This window comes from Gymnodraco acuticeps, unplaced genomic scaffold (assembly GCF_902827175.1).
Source record: "Gymnodraco acuticeps unplaced genomic scaffold, fGymAcu1.1, whole genome shotgun sequence".
Taxonomy (NCBI): domain Eukaryota; kingdom Metazoa; phylum Chordata; class Actinopteri; order Perciformes; family Bathydraconidae; genus Gymnodraco; species Gymnodraco acuticeps.
Window position 1 is genome coordinate 2,583,057 of NW_022989800.1, and position 16,788 is coordinate 2,599,844.

Sequence of the window (16,788 nt, forward strand, 5' to 3'; positions counted from 1 at the left end):
GAAATACATTACTTATTCAGAGATAAGTTTGAACGTGGCAATCGTGACCTTTTTGCTGTACAAAGCATTACTTATTCAGAGATAAGTTTGAACGTGGCAATCGTGACCTTTTTGCTGTACAAAGCATTACTTATTCAGAGCCTTGATCGATGCTTGCATCCCTTTTGAGCTCAGTAATGCTTCCAGTAAAGTGCTTTGAATCGACACACTTTGATTGTGTTTGATGAATCTGTAATGCCTAATGGAAGGTGTGAGGCAGGAAGGAAAACACAGGAAAAGAGTGGTTTTAATGCCTTGTGAATTATTTAGGTTTGGGCTATGTTCATTATTTTTCCTGTAACAGATTACAGATTGTTGTAAATTCATTTTGGCTGTTGTTTGCCCCTGCTTTCAGATGATTGTCCCACTCCCTTTGGTTACTTGGAAGATGGTGAGTTTTGGCTTTCATACAAAAACAAAATCATCCATTATTAGTATTTGTTGAGAATGATCTACATTACATTACATTGCATTTATCTGACGCTTTTATCCAAAGCGACTTACAATAAGTACATTCGACCAACAAAACACAAACTTGAAGAAAACAGAATCATATAAGCACATCAGGCTTCATAGAGCAAAAACATTTCAAGTGCTACTCAACTGGCTTTAGGTAAGCCAGTCCTTTATTAGTATATAAGTGCTTTGTTAATAGTTCTATCGCTCTAAGTGGAGTCGAAAGAGATGAGTTTTCAGTTTGCGCCGGAAGATGTGCAAGCTAACTGCCGTCCTGATGTCAATGGGGAGCTCATTCCACCATTTAGGAGCCAGGACAGCAAACCCACGTGTTTTTGCTGAGTGTCTAAAATGACACTCGTGAATCAAACACAATCCGCTCTTCTTAATCATCCGTAATATTTCAGTTGATGCTTCAATGACCGTCAGTATTTGTGTGCCTGTTTCCAGTGAGAGCAGTCCCGCGCTCTAAGAGTGATGCCGAGATGGATTCAAGAGGCCGCTCGATGCCCGTGCCAACGCGCTCCTCTTCCCTCAAACCCTCTGCCAAAAGGTCAGCATCCTCCATCTGCTCCAACCGTCCTTATGACATTCACTTTGGTGTTTAACACAAAAGCACAGCACTGTTCAGGATTGTTAGTAAAGAAAGGAGCTGTTTACAACTCAGAATGCTGATATCAATCACCAAGAATATAACTCTAAGAAGAGAAATGATATGTATGTCTGTTTCTTAAAAGAGTTCCAGTGATATCAAACCAGGCTGTGAAGTTGGTGGTAATTAAATGTTCTAACAGCATGACCTAAAAGTCACTTTCAGAAAAAACCGTTGTCTTTTGAAGAACAGTTTGCATTGTTTATTTCCCTACAGTGCTAGGAAGCCCTTTAAGCCAATGAGTCGAATAATTGGTCACTTTAGTCTTATTCGACTTTGTTTAATTAGTTTTTGATTTGACATATTTGTTGACTTATTATGAGCACATCTCTGGTTAACACAAGACATAAAGGGTTGCTTTCGCACAATTCTTTGTAAAGTTTCACAGATCTGTCAGTTAACTACATTAAGTGTTCTTTAAGTCAAGGACAGCCCGAGTGCACAGCAGGTCAAAAAACAATGTCTTCTTCCTCCTGTTGTTGATGTTGTTTTTGTCCCAGGCGGCGTTCACAAGCATGTTGCTTGTGCTGGAGGTGTGATTAGTCTCTCCCCTCCTCAAACACATACACATGTCAGCACAGACACAAAATGATCTGCTCTAAAAAATGAGTGATGGAGTGATGATGGAGGACAGGTGATGGAGGATAAACTGTTGCCCACTAGAGCTGCAGATGACATGTTGAGGACTGACCTTCCTCTTCCCTCCGGTGTTATGTATGTAGGGGGGCATTGTGAAACATGTAAAGAAAATGCTGCTAGATGTTCTGACTCTCAGAAAGAATGTCATTACAGAAAGTGTTTATTGTGACGCCATAATAGGTGTTAGATGTCCTATTTAAGAGTCTCATTCCAGTCTGTTTAGTAGTACATTTAGCCTTGGCTGCCTGTTACAGTAAGAAATTCTCCCAGGAAATAACACGCTCTGTTTTATGTCACTGGGTCCAATCTTGTTTACCTTATCGAATTACCAATTTGGCTCGACCGGATTTTCTGTCATATCATCATTAGAGGAAGTGAGGGACAGGAGAGGAGAGAGAGAGCGGGGATAATGAGGGCGCACGTCATGTTTGAATAAAAAAAACATCTTAGCCTCTGCTGGTTGCCATGGAGACTACTTGATAAGGATTGGCTCTCTTCCATCCCACACCCCAACCCTCCCTGACACCCGCCTCTCCACAGGAACGAGTGGGAGCCCCCGGATAAAAAGGTAGACACCAGGAAGTACCGCGCCGAGCCCAAGAGCATCTTCGAGTACGAGCCAGGGAAATCGTCGGTGCTGAAGCTGGAGAGAACGGTATGTTAGCCGCCTGATTCCCTCTCTCTCTGTCTCTACTCTTCTCTCTGTGTGCATGTTGTGTAAGCTGTGCCCTCATGCACACCCCCCACCTACCACCTCTGTATCCGAGCTCCCGGGTGGCAGCTTCACTAACAGCTCAGGCGGCGACGTTATGTGTAGTCTGAATTCACCATGTGCACCGCATTCCTAAAGGGTGTCCTGTTGCGGTGACAGATGATCCTGCTTGGCAGCAGGGGGGTATCACTTACAGGGATAGCCATTGTCTTCCTTTCTTCAATTTAAGGTTATTGGGCCGAAGCAGCTCGGTGTGAGAGGATCCCAGAGCAGACACAATACATACATCCTGTGTGTGTGTTTATAGAGAGGAAGTGTAACGCTCTTTACTTTCAGCGCAAGCCTTAGCAGTTTGCGCTAAATCAGTTGACACGACATTTTTCAGTGTCCTTGAGAACTGTCACTTCAGGATGAGCTTTGTTAAATATAATATACATATAATTATATAATTGGCAAGATCTACAGTGTTATAATTACCAAAAGGAGAACACACACACATCACATTTCCTTCTTACATAATATAGGACATGGAGGTGATCAGTATTGTGATTAACTAGTTGATTATGAAATGATTGTTTGTCTGTTGCGTCAAGCTAGTAGATGTTGTTAGCCAGGATCCCGGTGGCACACTCATTAGAGAGAGTTCGCTCCAGTTCATCCTGGGACTTCTGCACAATAATGAAAGAATGTTGTTTTCAATCAAGCTCACTTACTGTGGGTCAGTGTTCTTGTTGCGTCAGCCGGTCATTTTCTACGTCAGGTCTATTATTTTTATTCTCTGAAGCTTCAAGTTGTGTTGGCACTGACTACCTTAGGACATCACAAAAATATATATTTTAAGATTATCTTCAAAATGTAGTGTTCATTGGTCGTCATCAGTATTTGCCTGTTGGTAAGAATAAAATGAAAACATTAAATATGTAGTTCTAACCCTGACTTGGTACAGGGTTTTTTACCGGCCTATTTTAATGCATTACCCTGATATACCCATATGTCCATTGGAACAGTTCATGGTGGCTTACATTTGACTTCCTGTCCAAGCCAATTCCTATAGGAAAGTTGCAAAATTGCATTAAAACTTCAGCCGAGGTTAATATGAGGCTTAAGCCATCAAATCAAATGAATTCTCTACCAAAGTTAAGGCCATTTATTAAAAAATCCCTCTTTGTACTTTGGAATCATATTACTAGCATGTATAAGAGAAGCAAGTACAGTGATCTGTAGCTTTATTAATATACAGTGTATACAGTACTTGTACCAAATACCAATGTGTATATATTGTATCAAAGGAATGGTTTGACATTTAGGGTAATATGCTTATCTGCTTTCTTGTTAAGACTTACATGAGTAGGTTGATGCCACCAGCAAATTAACCTATAGGGGTGTAGCATGAGCCAAGAAAGAACCTTTTTAAATCTTAATCACGGATTAAGTAGAATTATGTTTCACTATTGTTAATATTAGGAATGTATGCTGCATTAGTGTCCTGTCTGAATAATATTAAAAAAAAAACAACATGTGGTTGACCTTGTTTGTTTTATCACAAAAACCGAACTGTTAAAGTGACTATTACAGTTTTGTGCCAGACTATTACTGTAGTTGGCTGGAAAAGGGGCTTCCTTCAGTGTCAGTTGGTTGCCTAGCAATCTCACTGGGACAACAGAACTTCAGGTTTTTGTACAGATTAAACAAATGTGATTATATGTGCTGCTGGTATGAGGATTTTTTTAACGATTACAGCTGTTTCCCCCCGTTTACAGTCTTTGTGTTAAGCCAATTGGCAACTGGCTGCAGCTTCATATTTATCAAACAGACGACAGTGGTTTCAATCTCCTCATCTAGCTCTCTGCAAGAAAGCATTAGGCGATTTTCAAAAGTAGCAAACTATTACTTATATTACTTATAACTAATAGTCTTTCGACGAAAATAATAAATTTGAACCTATCCTTTTATTTACTGTGATCCGTAGCTAGCTTCCTTAATGAAAACACCTATAGTATTGCTGATCATTTCTGGTGTTGGGTACAAACATAAGCCAAACAGTATACAGTATATAATATGTATTATTCTCATTTTCTTGGTGTGTTTTCTGTCCTGTCTGAACTGTCTTCTCTTTGTCTCTCTCCTCCTCTTCTCGTTGCCGTGCCCCTAGACTCAGGATGTAAATCCAGAAGATGTAAATGTAAAGAATGAGCCTTGGTATAAATTCTTTTCAGAGATGGAGTTTGAGAAAGGGGTAAGTGGTCACTGTCTTAAACATGGCAGTATATTTTATTGCATGTGATAACATCCATGTTCAAATAATGCCTAAACAAACTGTGTCTGTCTGTAAGGATACTCCAGTTCCCAACTTCACTTGCAATATTTTTCTGAATATTGTGTTTATTTCTTAAGCACATCAAAAAAGTGACGGCATGTATAAGAGGAAACGTGTTTCCTCTTGAACTAAATGTACTACCATGTGAGACCTAATGAGACTCCTACTGATTTTATGCATCCCTATTTTTTCAGCAATCAGCAATCTTTTTTTTAAAGCCCTTTATATAGATGCTTTCATTCCTTATCATCCCTTCATACAATTTAAAAGAATGTTTGTGTCTGGTTGTGTTCTATAAAGATCTATTTTAGACCTCTTTAAAAGTGTCAGCAATGTATCTGTCTGTGATGCTGAGTGAGCAACAGCTCAGACAACAGAAAACGCTCTGACATTATCTGTGGCTTTAGATCTGTGCCATTTCAATAACTAATATTTACTTAGGCTGATTGTTGATTAACATTCGTAATACTCCAGTAGGTGTCCATGATGAAGAATCACTTAAATGATCAGTGCTGTTTTTCACGGTCCTATTTTCTTTACAACAGGCTCTTGTATCTCTTGCCAACTGTGGCATCCCTGTTTTTTAATGTTGTTAACTCAACACCCAAGAGAAAGACATTGTTTTGTTCATTTTGTATGTGCTCTTTGCCAGCTACAGAACACATCATAACACTTAGAGCCTGGCAGTGGTGGAAGGAGGATTCATATCCTTTACTAAAATAAAAGTAAAGCACAACACTATACTAAGAGTACCATTTCTGTATTTAAATCCTTAACTAAGTCAAATTATCTAAATAGTATCAGCTAATCGAAGTATCCAAGGTATAAGCAGTAGTAAGTTGTGTAGGTATATTTAAAAAAATTACCCTGTCAGTATCTTACCATTTTATGTGATGTTTTTGGATTAATATCACAGCTTTTGTATATAGTTTAAACTATAGAAATGCTCCATATTCAATGAAATATTTGTAGCTTTTTCACTTTCCTTCAAATACCCCTATGTACCAATTGAGGGTTTGTGTCAGAAAATCAGCCCTGCATTTTCATAACTCTTCTTAAAGGCATTTCAAATTGTTTAGATTAAAAGTAGGATATTTCTCTCATCCCATAAAGGAGCACTTCCTCTTTCAGTTTATCACAAACATTCAAACTCAACAAATCTGGAGATAAGCTCCATGGTTTTCACTGGACAGGAAGGGGACTTCAAATATCAAATTAAGCTGTTACTAGAAGAAACATAGTTAAATCTACAATATTCACCTCTGAGATGTTGTGGAGAAGAAGTAAAAGGATTAATACCTAGTTATAAAGTTAAGGACAAAAATCGTTACTGTACTTACTACTTGAGAGTACAATACTTGAGTAAAGGTACTTGGCTATATTCCACCACTGTTCAGAAGTCACTCTTCACTTGGAGAGGCTGCTTCAGTCTCCAGAGAATCCCAGGGCCTTGATATAATAATTGCTGCCTGTCTGCTATCTGGTTTATTAACCAAAATACCCAAACAGGCACAGGCATGTTCCAGCAGTAGGGGCCTCGGTTGGCACCAGCTGAGTGTGGCGCTGGCCACCCACAAGCAGATGTTGCTTCTCCTCACCGCCACACCCTGGATCATATGAGGTGGCACCACTAACTCAACATGAGGTCATGTCCAGCATCAGCCAGACGCAGAGGCAGGGTCTCCTGTTCCAGGTTAGGGTATATGTGGAGGAGGTTTAGCAGTGGAGGCGACCGGGCAGACTCTGTCTCATGGCAGCCTGGATATTTGCCAGGCTTGATGACTGGCTCCTGTTTAATGTCAAAGTCACTTCTAAAGCTGCACCTGGAATGCGCAGTATTTGACCTTAAGGCCCAGCCAGACACTCTGGCTCATTGGAGTTTGATTGACATATCGGTACTCAGTCTGTATTACTGAAGGGGTGATATGGCTGCTGACCACAGTGCTCAGTGGGTTAACAGAGGGATAGGCCTTTCAGGGCTCTGTTTCAGTTAGGTCTTATTCTTATCAGGTTTGTATAAGCAATCAAAACAATCTAAACATTATCCTATAAGAAAAACTGAACTGATATGACATTGCCTGTTAAAGAAAACCCATATAAATCTATGTAAACTCCCTTCAGTTTTATTTGTTGGTATAATATGAAAAGAAAACACAGCACAGTTTTTAAACAATGTATTTTGTATGCATATGTAGCTACCTGCTTCTTGACATTACACCTTTCCTCTAACAGACACAAACGTAAACTAATATAAAAATACAATATTTTTGAGTAAACTAAAACCAGCAAAAACACTCTAAAGACTAAATTAAGACTGTTTTCTCTTCTTCTTCAGTTAGGTCTTGTTCTGATCAGGACGTTTATAGTCAACTCAAATTAAATAAGGTAGAGACATATTGCCTGGTTAAAAAAACTGATTAAAATGTATGTAAACTCCTTTAAGTTGAAATGTTTTGGTATATTATCTCACCACTAACAAATGAGACAGCATATTTGTTGTCACTGTAACTTCAACTAAACGTATAATTAAAATAAAAAAAGATTATTAACTTATTATTAACTTCTACTAATTAAGCATATTGACAGTATTCACAGTTCCTTCTTTAGAACATGTTCTCGTGGTTTCCCACTGCTAATTAGGCAGTTGTCAACTAAATGCCTCTAAAGAGCAAGCTTAGTGTAAATTACACAGTAGATAATCCAACAAGACTGCACTATTTTCTTCTTTATCCCCCTCCTGTCAAATCATCATTCCTCGTCCAGCAGCGGCCACTCCCAGTCACCTAATAGCCACTGAGTGAGACTGACACCTGTGTGTATTAATCACAGTAATGGTCCTCTTGATTAATATTAACAAGTTCTGTGTTAAGTCCGAAAACACACTTGGTGACAGTTACGGTCAAATACAGGCTCATCGATATACATGGCTAGCTGGAATTCCACGCATAGCTCCGGTCAGGAAGAGCATTTCAGCCCCCTGCACCCGACAGAGTGACTCCATCTGTCGGGCATATGCTGACGCGGGGGGCTGCTGCCACACTGTCTCAGCGCTGAGTTACACACACCATCCACCGCCACCTGACATATTCTAAAGGAGGCAACTCTGTAAGCCCGCCAGCTCATTGTGCTTTCATATTTAACCTCTGCTGCACACTTAGCCTGTTACCTTTAAGCATTTAGCGGAGATGAGGGGAGGGGCGCTCACGGCTATAACAGGCCCTTCACACTGGGGGAGCTGTTTGTTTTCATGAGTACATATCAACACAAATGCGGTGTTGTCTGGAAAGAATGAGATTCATGTTACCATGACCTACTCATGATCGCTATTTTGAATATGAAAGCGGCTCTGAGTAGACACCTGTTAGGAAACATGCACAGGAAATTCTGCAGAAACGTTGTCATCGGTGTTCCACTGACTCACCGAGGCCTGCGCTCTTGTCCATTGACAGCTTCGATATGTCACCGCTTTAAGAGAGGTCCATCCTTTATGTGTGTCTTTATCTGATAACAGTTTTGGCATATCTCTTTATTCTATGTCCTCCTTTTATGTCATAAACTTCCTAAAAAATGTCTCACAGCTATGGGATGTTAAAGGACATCATAGTAGGATTCGTTTCAAACTGTTTTATATAAAGAAAAAGTTCATTATGTGACACTAATCAGGCATCTTGTAAATAACCAGATTAAGATTCCTTTACTCCAGAGCCTTCCATGCTTGTTTCCTGTTTACTTTCCACTGATGCTGTGTGTGTTTAAGCCCAATTACCCAGGGGGATGCAAGAGGACACTATCCTCTCCCCCTGATATCAGTTGAAGAGGGGGGATACAAGAGGAGGAAGAGCTGCAGATTATTCAATGACACTGGCGTGTTCCCCCGAGCCGACATGGAACATTTGGCTTTATAAATAGATGAGACTATAGACCTGGCAGCCTGATGTTCTGCTCTTGTAAAGATCGGCATTTATTCTGAAAGGTTATAAATGATCATCCTGCCCTGGCAACTAAGTGCAGAGGCATGTTGTGGCTGTGGAGAATGCTCCTTGTCTGGACATCGGTGCGTGGAAGTGGAGCCTTGGCCGCGCCGTGGGGAAGTGGATGTGGTATTAACAGCAGGGCCAGGCTGGCTGGGATGGGGATTGTGCAATCGTATTTGCAAACAACACTTGCGCTCTTATTCATAGTGCCCGTGTCACGTCTGTTATTTTTACCTGCTGTGACGTCTGAAAAGAGGAAAGCAACAGAAACAGTGGGCTAAAATTAGTTTGCACTAAACCATTCAAAATGCTAGTGGGTGCTAACACGCTGAGAGACCACGCCAGTGTTTTGAGGATAATATCTGCTTGGAAACACGCACTACTTTTACTTTTGTGTCCATTCAAACATTATTCACTCACTTCGTGCTTGCAGCTTATTTCCTTTTGTATAATGTGTTTGTGCTCTTTGTCTTTATAACATTGTTATGATCTGTTTCTACAATGTGTGTGTGTGTGTGTGTGTGTGTGTGTGTGTGTGTGTGTGTGTGTGTGTGTGTGTGTGTGTGTGTGTGTGTGTGTGTGTGTGTGTGTGTGTGTGTGTGTGTGTGTGTGTGTGTGTGTGTGTGTGTGTGTGTGTGTGTGTGTGTGTGTGTGTGTGTGTGTGTGTGTGTGTGTGTGTGTGTGTGTGGTGTGTGTGTGTGTTGTGTGTGTGTGTGTGTGTGTGTGTGTGTGTGTGTGTGTGTGTGTGTGTGTGTAATTCGGCCTGCTTACACCACCAGCTGGTTAATTGTCCCCCGGTCTGGTCCACTGGTAATGTGTGACTCAATACCAGACAAAAGAGACGGCTTCACTGCGAGACAGCAGCCCATTGGCTGAGCCTGTGACAGCCCCCTCCCCGCATGGGCGCCCCCTGACCGATTGCACGCCCACTCCCCCCCCCCCCCTTTCACTCTCCTCACTGCCGCTTGTTTTCTCCAACTTGCATGCAGGCCAAAACACACGCTTTACTCCTCCATGCCAAGCCAGTCCAGAGAAGCTAAGAACCCCGGCTGCTCGAGACATAAACCCAGAGCAGAGAGTGAGCGGCGCAGAGGAAAAGAAGAGAGAATCTGACCATAGCTAATGCGCCTGCCTCTGTTCTAGCTGGAGGAGACCTTCCTGTGGATCTATCAATGACTTCTTTGTTTGGTTTGTTGCAGAGTGCCCCCTCTTTCAGCCCCCTGGAAACAGCCTCCGACCTGCAGCACTAGTAAGTCCATGCCTCCTTTTTAATCCAATACTTTGAATCTGGCTTCCTACTTCCTGCATGCTGATGATCATTTAGGGAATGTTATGGGGATAAATGTCAGCAAGAGATTTCTCCACCCTGGAGAGCTCGCCCACCCTCAGCGGGGGGACTCCTGCTTCCTGAGGAGATCCTGTTAATAAGGCAGAAAGCTCTCAGAACAGTGTGTCCTCTGTCTCTATTTCATGGTGTTTTTAAGGGGGCAGGGTAGTTGTAGGTTGGAGGCATGCATGCTATGTGGAGAGGTATTTAAAGACAGCAACCTGGATGTCACTGGGATAGAGGGAACTCGCTCAGCTGCTGTATAACTTAAAAACCGTTATCTTCTTCTGTGTGTGTGTGTGCGTGTGTGTGTGTGTGTGTGTGTGTGTGTGTGTGTGTGTGTGTGTGTGTGTGTGTGTGTGTGTGTGTGTGTGTGTGTGTGTGTGTGTGGTGTGTGTGTGTGTGTGTGTGTGTGTGTGTGTGTGTGTGTGTGTGAACGGTGAGCGGCAACTGGATTATGAAAGAGGATGCTGGCTGCTTCTAAAACAAAGCTTAGCAAGCCCTTGATCTTTCTTGTTTTTGTCCGATGAGATTGACATCTTCTATTTTTGAATGCGTAATAAAATGTAAGGAATTTAGGACTGAGCGTCTCCGCTACAGCTCAGGGAACATAAACTTCCTGCCTCCATTTCTGCTCAGGACTTTCCATCTGCTACAATCATTATGTCATCGCGGCCGAGTGTTTGAGAAAAGAATCCCACTTTTTTAAATCCATTGATTTGTTGGTAATTTGGGAAGGAAGAGGCTCCTGGTGGAAGTTCACTCAACCAAACTTCTCAAAGGAAACCTCAAGTCATAAACTAACTTCCTTCAAAGGCACATATATGTTTATGGCAGGATGCGTTTTTTTCTTCTCTGGGGTTTGTTTGAAATCAGAGAACATTCTTGTTTATATATAATCAAAATTGTAAAATGCAAAACCATATGTGTCAGTGTAGTGACAGTAGATGAATGAATTAAGTAAAAATGTGTGTTTTCAGGCGTTGCTTAGTGATCGCAAATTGTTTGTATGGCCTCACAATAAAAGCTGTGGTGATATGCTCAGCCATTGGCATTTAAATGAGCTCCTCATCATTCCAGATAAACATTACAGTTCATTATAGCATTCAGGCGGCATACTGTCGATTTAACCTGAACCTTCCCAAGAGATTGTCCTTACACCTCGCATGGCTCCTGTCCTGCTGACTTCCTGTCTAGCATTTATGTGAATTCTTAAAAGTGACCTAGAACCAACAGGATTTTAACGGCTCTCCGCAGTCAGCCGTGCGCTCACACAGCTATTAAAGAGCTTTTTGTGTCGAGGTCGTGAACAAGGCGAGTAATGTATCCATACATTTGTGCAGACTTGGAAAAACTGCAGATGTAAAAAACATTTGGAAAATACATTTCCTGACGCAAGTGAAAATGTGTTGTTTTTTTAGATGATACCTGAGTCGGTCAGTTTAACGGCCGTGTTTGTCTGCACGAACAAAAGGAGCAGCGTGAGCAACATGTGAGCGGCATGTGAAAGAGAGTAAACCTGACAGTTGTACAGGTGCATGGCAGGAGCTGATGCACCATGTGGGAATGTTCAGAGAATATTTTTAGAAATGTGTCCCTTTGGCCTCCCTGGAATGCCAAGATATGTGTGGTAGCTAATGCCTTCTCTCAACAGCCTCCCAATTCTGCACTTTTCTTGCTCAAGTTTTTCTGTTTCTGATTATTCTGTCTCCCACAAGTCTGCTAAGCCCGGAATTACCTCAAGATATGCTAAACAAGAACCATATGAGAGCTCGTTACCCAATTTGTGTGCCTCTGGTTATCATAAAACACATGTAACTGAACTCCTTTGAATGAATTTGACTGTGTTTAACTAGCTGTCTGCGTTCCTCTCACCGCTGTCTAGCTCCTCAAGCAAGTCTGGACACAGTGAGGTGGAGAAGGACGGAGGATCATCCTCGAGTGAGCCCGGCGCTCCAGAATGCGAACGCCATGTTTACAAGAGTGTCCTGGAGGGCGGCGACATCCCCTTACAAGGTCTACGGGCCCTAAACAAGCGCCAAGCCAGCTCCTCCTCCTCTAAAGGTAAGACAAGAGCCACTTCGTACATGTGCCAGTGAACAGGTGTGTGTATGTTTATGGATGTGGAAGCTAGACCGGACAGCGGGCCATTAAAGGTCTTTCCTGCTGAGTCAGAACCAATTAGCAGCGGACACGTCGAGCCGCTCAGACAGGGATACATGTGTTTCCGTTTACCTTTCCATTGGAATCCACACATTTTTCTTTTGCTCCCAGACCTCACAGCATCGAAGCATTCATTCGCCCCTGCAGCTTCTTTTGATTTATTATTGGTTTCCATCAAACAAGTACCGACCATCTGCTTTGGAAAACTCACTGAGGGAGTGAGGTTGTCCTGCTAAGTCGATGGAAGCTAACCTTGGAGAGTTTCCCCCACCACCCCCCTCCCACCCTCACCTCTTGCTCCAGTTGTGACCCGCCAGTCGCTAGGCAGGCTTAGGGCAAGACTCCAGAGCGTTCCAGCGCCAGGGAGCGGAGGGCCAGAGAGGGGATGGATGAGGAGGGTCGGGTGAGATAAACAGACAGGGGTGAGATAAACAGGAGGGACAAAGAGGGTGGGAAGGCATGAGGAAGTCAGCTGTCAGAGTGAGGTCAGGGGCTGGAATGCCTGCGCACATGGCCGGGGAGAGAAACGCTGGGGGAGGAGAGGTGTAAGGTAGATAAAGGAAGGGACAGTGTGACTCATTACATTACGTCTAGGAAGACACGCAGCAGATGTCACTTTAAAAACGGTCCACTCTGAGAAAAAGTTTTGCAAATTTCCACAAAAAAAGATGTATAAAGACAGTTGCTTTAAACCAGTTAAAGTAGGAATATTCAGTGCACTGGGCACAGTCAACTGACTAGCACGCTCCTTTATTAGCATTCTGCCCAAAGTGCTAGAAACCGAACTCTTCATCATGTGTTTCTGTCTTGTGCTCCTGAATTAAGAAAATATCTGTTTTATTCTTTGTCCTTTGAAGAACTGAGCTTCCTCAAGGGCTTATCAGACTCCCTACTTGCAGTGCCGTAGTATATCTAGTTTACTTCCTCAGTGTGTGTTTTTTCCGGTAGATATGACAGATGGGTCAGAAGTGTCTCACAGCATGTGAAAGTGTTGTGTCACTTCCAGGTTCCATCTGTGGTGCTGTCACGAGTGTACAATCGGGAGGAACTGATCATAGACTGCATATAGGAACTGAGGGTAGTATTTTGGTTTGACAGTCATATTTTACTGGGCAGGTTGACTCAGGATACATTTTTAATTTACGACCGTGTAGGGGAGCAGTGTATTAACAGGGGCGCTACAGGGCATTTATCACTGCAGCCGCCTGTCTTATTTCTAAAAGTAGAAAAAGAATATATGTAGGATGTTAAAGAGGGACAGTCAGGTGTCATGTTGTGGAAAAAATATGAATAAGACGCAGAAAAGATTGAAATGATTGTATTTATTTTCTTGTTAAGTGTACTGATACCGCAGTCCGTGTTCCTATACGACCTCCAACATCACATAACATTTCATGGCATATTGCTGTTTTAATACTTTATGTTCCACTGTTATATTTCTGTTAACAGTGATATTGATATTGCAAGAATGTGTTAGACACTACATTTCCCCATGTTTCATTTTTACAAAGCATAATTCTTCACTGCAGCACCACGCTGTCTAACATCTATAACTTGATGCACAAAGCATCAAGTGTGCTTTCTCTTCTCATCTACTTTTAATTTAACTCAGACTTTACTTTACAAATGTGGCTGACTATGTTCTAGTGTGTGTGATCCTGTGACCATTGTAATCTAATATGTTGTTTATTCTGTTGTCCTGCATGCTTGCCAGTGGATTATAAAGGTGGGAATGGCTATATAATTTCACCCTGCTCCTCTGTAAATAGTCGATCGGTTCTTGCCAGTAATGCAATAGGTAGCCAGTGTAAGAGTATGAAGCCTCTTTCTGCTGCCAAAGCCTGCATACCCCAAATCCTGCCCTCTAAATTCAAGCCCAAGCTGCTGCCGCCCAGTGGTGACAGTCAGGAGAGCAGGACTAAAGCTGTCCGGCACCCAAAGGCCCACAGCTGTGAGGAGCTGTACACGGGGCCCTGTGACACAGACTGTTCCGGAGCAGAGGAAAGGGAGAGCGAGCATTATGCAGACTCCAGCTCAGAGTGCGGGGACCGCTTCAGGAATGTTTCCCCCACAATCAGGAGGGGCGCTTCAGAGTTCTCCAGCCTGTACAAGAGCATGCACCACATCCAGCGGCCCAGCTCGGCCGGCTGCAGCCCCAACGGCAGCGTCCGCAACCTGGCCTCTCTTTTCGAGAAGTCAAAAGCCGAGGGGGGTGAAAGGTCTGAGGCGGATGACGGGGGTGACATTCCACGGGAGGCAGTGTCGTCACGGGTCAGCGAGTTTGAAATGATCATCCAGCGGTCCAGCTCCGCGCCCAGCCGCTCCTCCTCCATGCCCACCCTGAACTCCGGCCACAGCCCCGACCACAGCACCGCCCAGCTCTTCATGGCCTCTGCAGTGTCAGCGGAGTCCCTTTTGGTAACTAACGCCACCCAGATGGACCGCTGCACCCCAGTGGAGGCAGAGGGCAAGAGATGTGAGGAGGAGACCGTGTCACCGGGCGATGTGAGCGCCTCCTCACAGGAAGGACATGTCAGGAGTGATTCACCCTGTAACACTGAGGAGGAGGTCGAGCAGATCCTCAGTAAAGCCCCAGAACTGATCCACCAACATGTATCAAAGAGTCCCTCCATGCAGCTTCCAGCATCTCCGCAACACAACCATCTCCACCACCACCATTTGCTACACCACCTCAACAATCAACTCCTCAAACCCAGCAAATGCAAAGGCTCTTGCCCCGCCTCCTACACCCGCTTCACCACCATCCTCAGGCACGAGAGGCAGCAGGCCACCAGCCAACAGGAGAGGCCGCCCCCTGTGGAGAAGAAGACCACGCTGCCCGGGAACCTCCTGCTCATGGGCCCCGCTCCTTTCAGGTTACGGAAGAACCTGCAATCCCACCAAAGTCGTAGGACCCTGTTAGCCACCAAGGTGACAACGAGCACCCAGAGGCCCAGCGCTTTTTCCCCCGAGCCCAGGCCCCTAATCCCCCAGCGCCTCTCCTCCCTGGAGGTCCTGGAGAGGCTGGGGAACGGGGAGGGGAGCCCCACGGACCATCTGAGTAACGGGCAGGGCTTGGACGCCAACGGGAACCTCCTGCAGCCGCCGGCCGCTCACCGCAGAGGTTGCTATCTCCATCCCTTCACCACTCTTTCCCCCCCCTTTTTGTGATCTCTCATTCATCTCGACTCTCTCTTCACCTTGTGTCCCTTTTTTCTCCACAAAGTGACGCCGCCTGCCCCCCCCCCCCCCCCTCCATCTGTAGTCTGTGTGCTGTGTTTACAAAGTGACAAGAAAGCCTCTCCATCTCATTGTGTCAGTGTGCTGTTTGGTGCTCTCCCATCTTTCACTTGAATGAGTACGGTCCCCACAAACGCATCAAAACCCCTCAGTGACTGTAGGAGGTTCAGGCAGCTTTTGGTAATGTATATATCTCCTGGTGACATCAGATTTGAGTTGTATGCAAGAGTGCTAGTGCCTGCGTAAGCATTACATCGACACAGAGCAATTGTGTTTTATTGCAAATCTGTTTTATTGCATCATTACGGTGTGAGATAAAAGTAGATGGGAAGTGTTTTTTGCCTTCTTTAACATCTACAATGAGTCATTTGTTCATTACATCAAATTGTAAAAGCTTTGCCTTAAACTCCGAGCATTCCTCTGTAATGTTTAAGCGTGATATTTCTATATAACATTGCATACGCTCTCTCAAATTGATGTCTCACCATGTATGTATCTGTTTTTATTTTTCTGTTTTGGGAACAACTTACATCTGCCATCTTTCATTCTTTCACCATGAAAGGTTTCTTTTTAGCCTGACAGGATGTTCCCTGATTGGATATCTTTTCGCATCAGACACAAACCTGAGCCATTGATAGTTACTATTTAGGGAACAGGATGAAACATCTTTGGTTGTGTGGGGGACAAATTAAGTCATGGAGATATCTAGCTAAACTTCAGTAAACTAACTGATGGTTGGTTGATCAGTAATGTCATGTTTTTCCTTTGGCCTAGACACAGTAGGTCTCATATTTTCCTTTCCTGCATTTTATTTTTCCATGAACACACATCGGATCATTCTGTGTTCATTACTACGTGCATGCAGGAATACATTTGGCTTGTTGGATGTGTGTGTGTGTGCTTTTCTTTTGAGATTATGGTGTTCATTCAAGGCATGCATAGTTGTATTGTTTTTTTCATCTGAGTTAAGGAGTTGACTGCAATATCATCATCTTCTATTTGAAAACATTTGTTTTTGTTGATGTTTTTGCCTATAGAGTAAAAATCTTCACAGCGTAATCTTCTTTCTGTCTCTGTTTCAGACTCTTCCCCAGTTCTCGGGGAGAGCCAGGATGAAGTAATGCGGAGGCGTCATGGGGACAAAGAGGTAAACTTTTTGAAACTCAAGCCAAACTTTCCTAAATAACACCCCACTGACAATGCTTTATTCAAAAGAGCTGTGTTATGAATGAGGAAATAATTTATTATACATAACAAAGAGTGTGTCTA

General features: G+C 43.4%; 1 protein-coding gene across 7 annotated transcripts in view; it reads left to right on the top strand.

Moving 5' to 3' along the window:
• Positions 1-16,788, top strand: part of LOC117552280 (sorbin and SH3 domain-containing protein 1) — a 47,621-nt gene that overhangs the window by 19,575 nt on the left and 11,258 nt on the right. For 6 of the 7 annotated variants that reach the window (XM_034225636.1, XM_034225651.1, XM_034225671.1 and 3 more), the window contains 8 exons: positions 395-430; positions 946-1,048; positions 2,327-2,441; positions 4,651-4,734; positions 9,989-10,038; positions 12,002-12,180; positions 13,994-15,403; positions 16,602-16,666. In XM_034225636.1, the coding sequence (XP_034081527.1) occupies positions 395-430; positions 946-1,048; positions 2,327-2,441; positions 4,651-4,734; positions 9,989-10,038; positions 12,002-12,180; positions 13,994-15,403; positions 16,602-16,666 (2,042 nt within the window). The remainder of the gene's footprint in view (positions 1-394; positions 431-945; positions 1,049-2,326; positions 2,442-4,650; positions 4,735-9,988; positions 10,039-12,001; positions 12,181-13,993; positions 15,404-16,601; positions 16,667-16,788) is intronic. The other variant, XM_034225664.1, reaches the window with a different exon arrangement.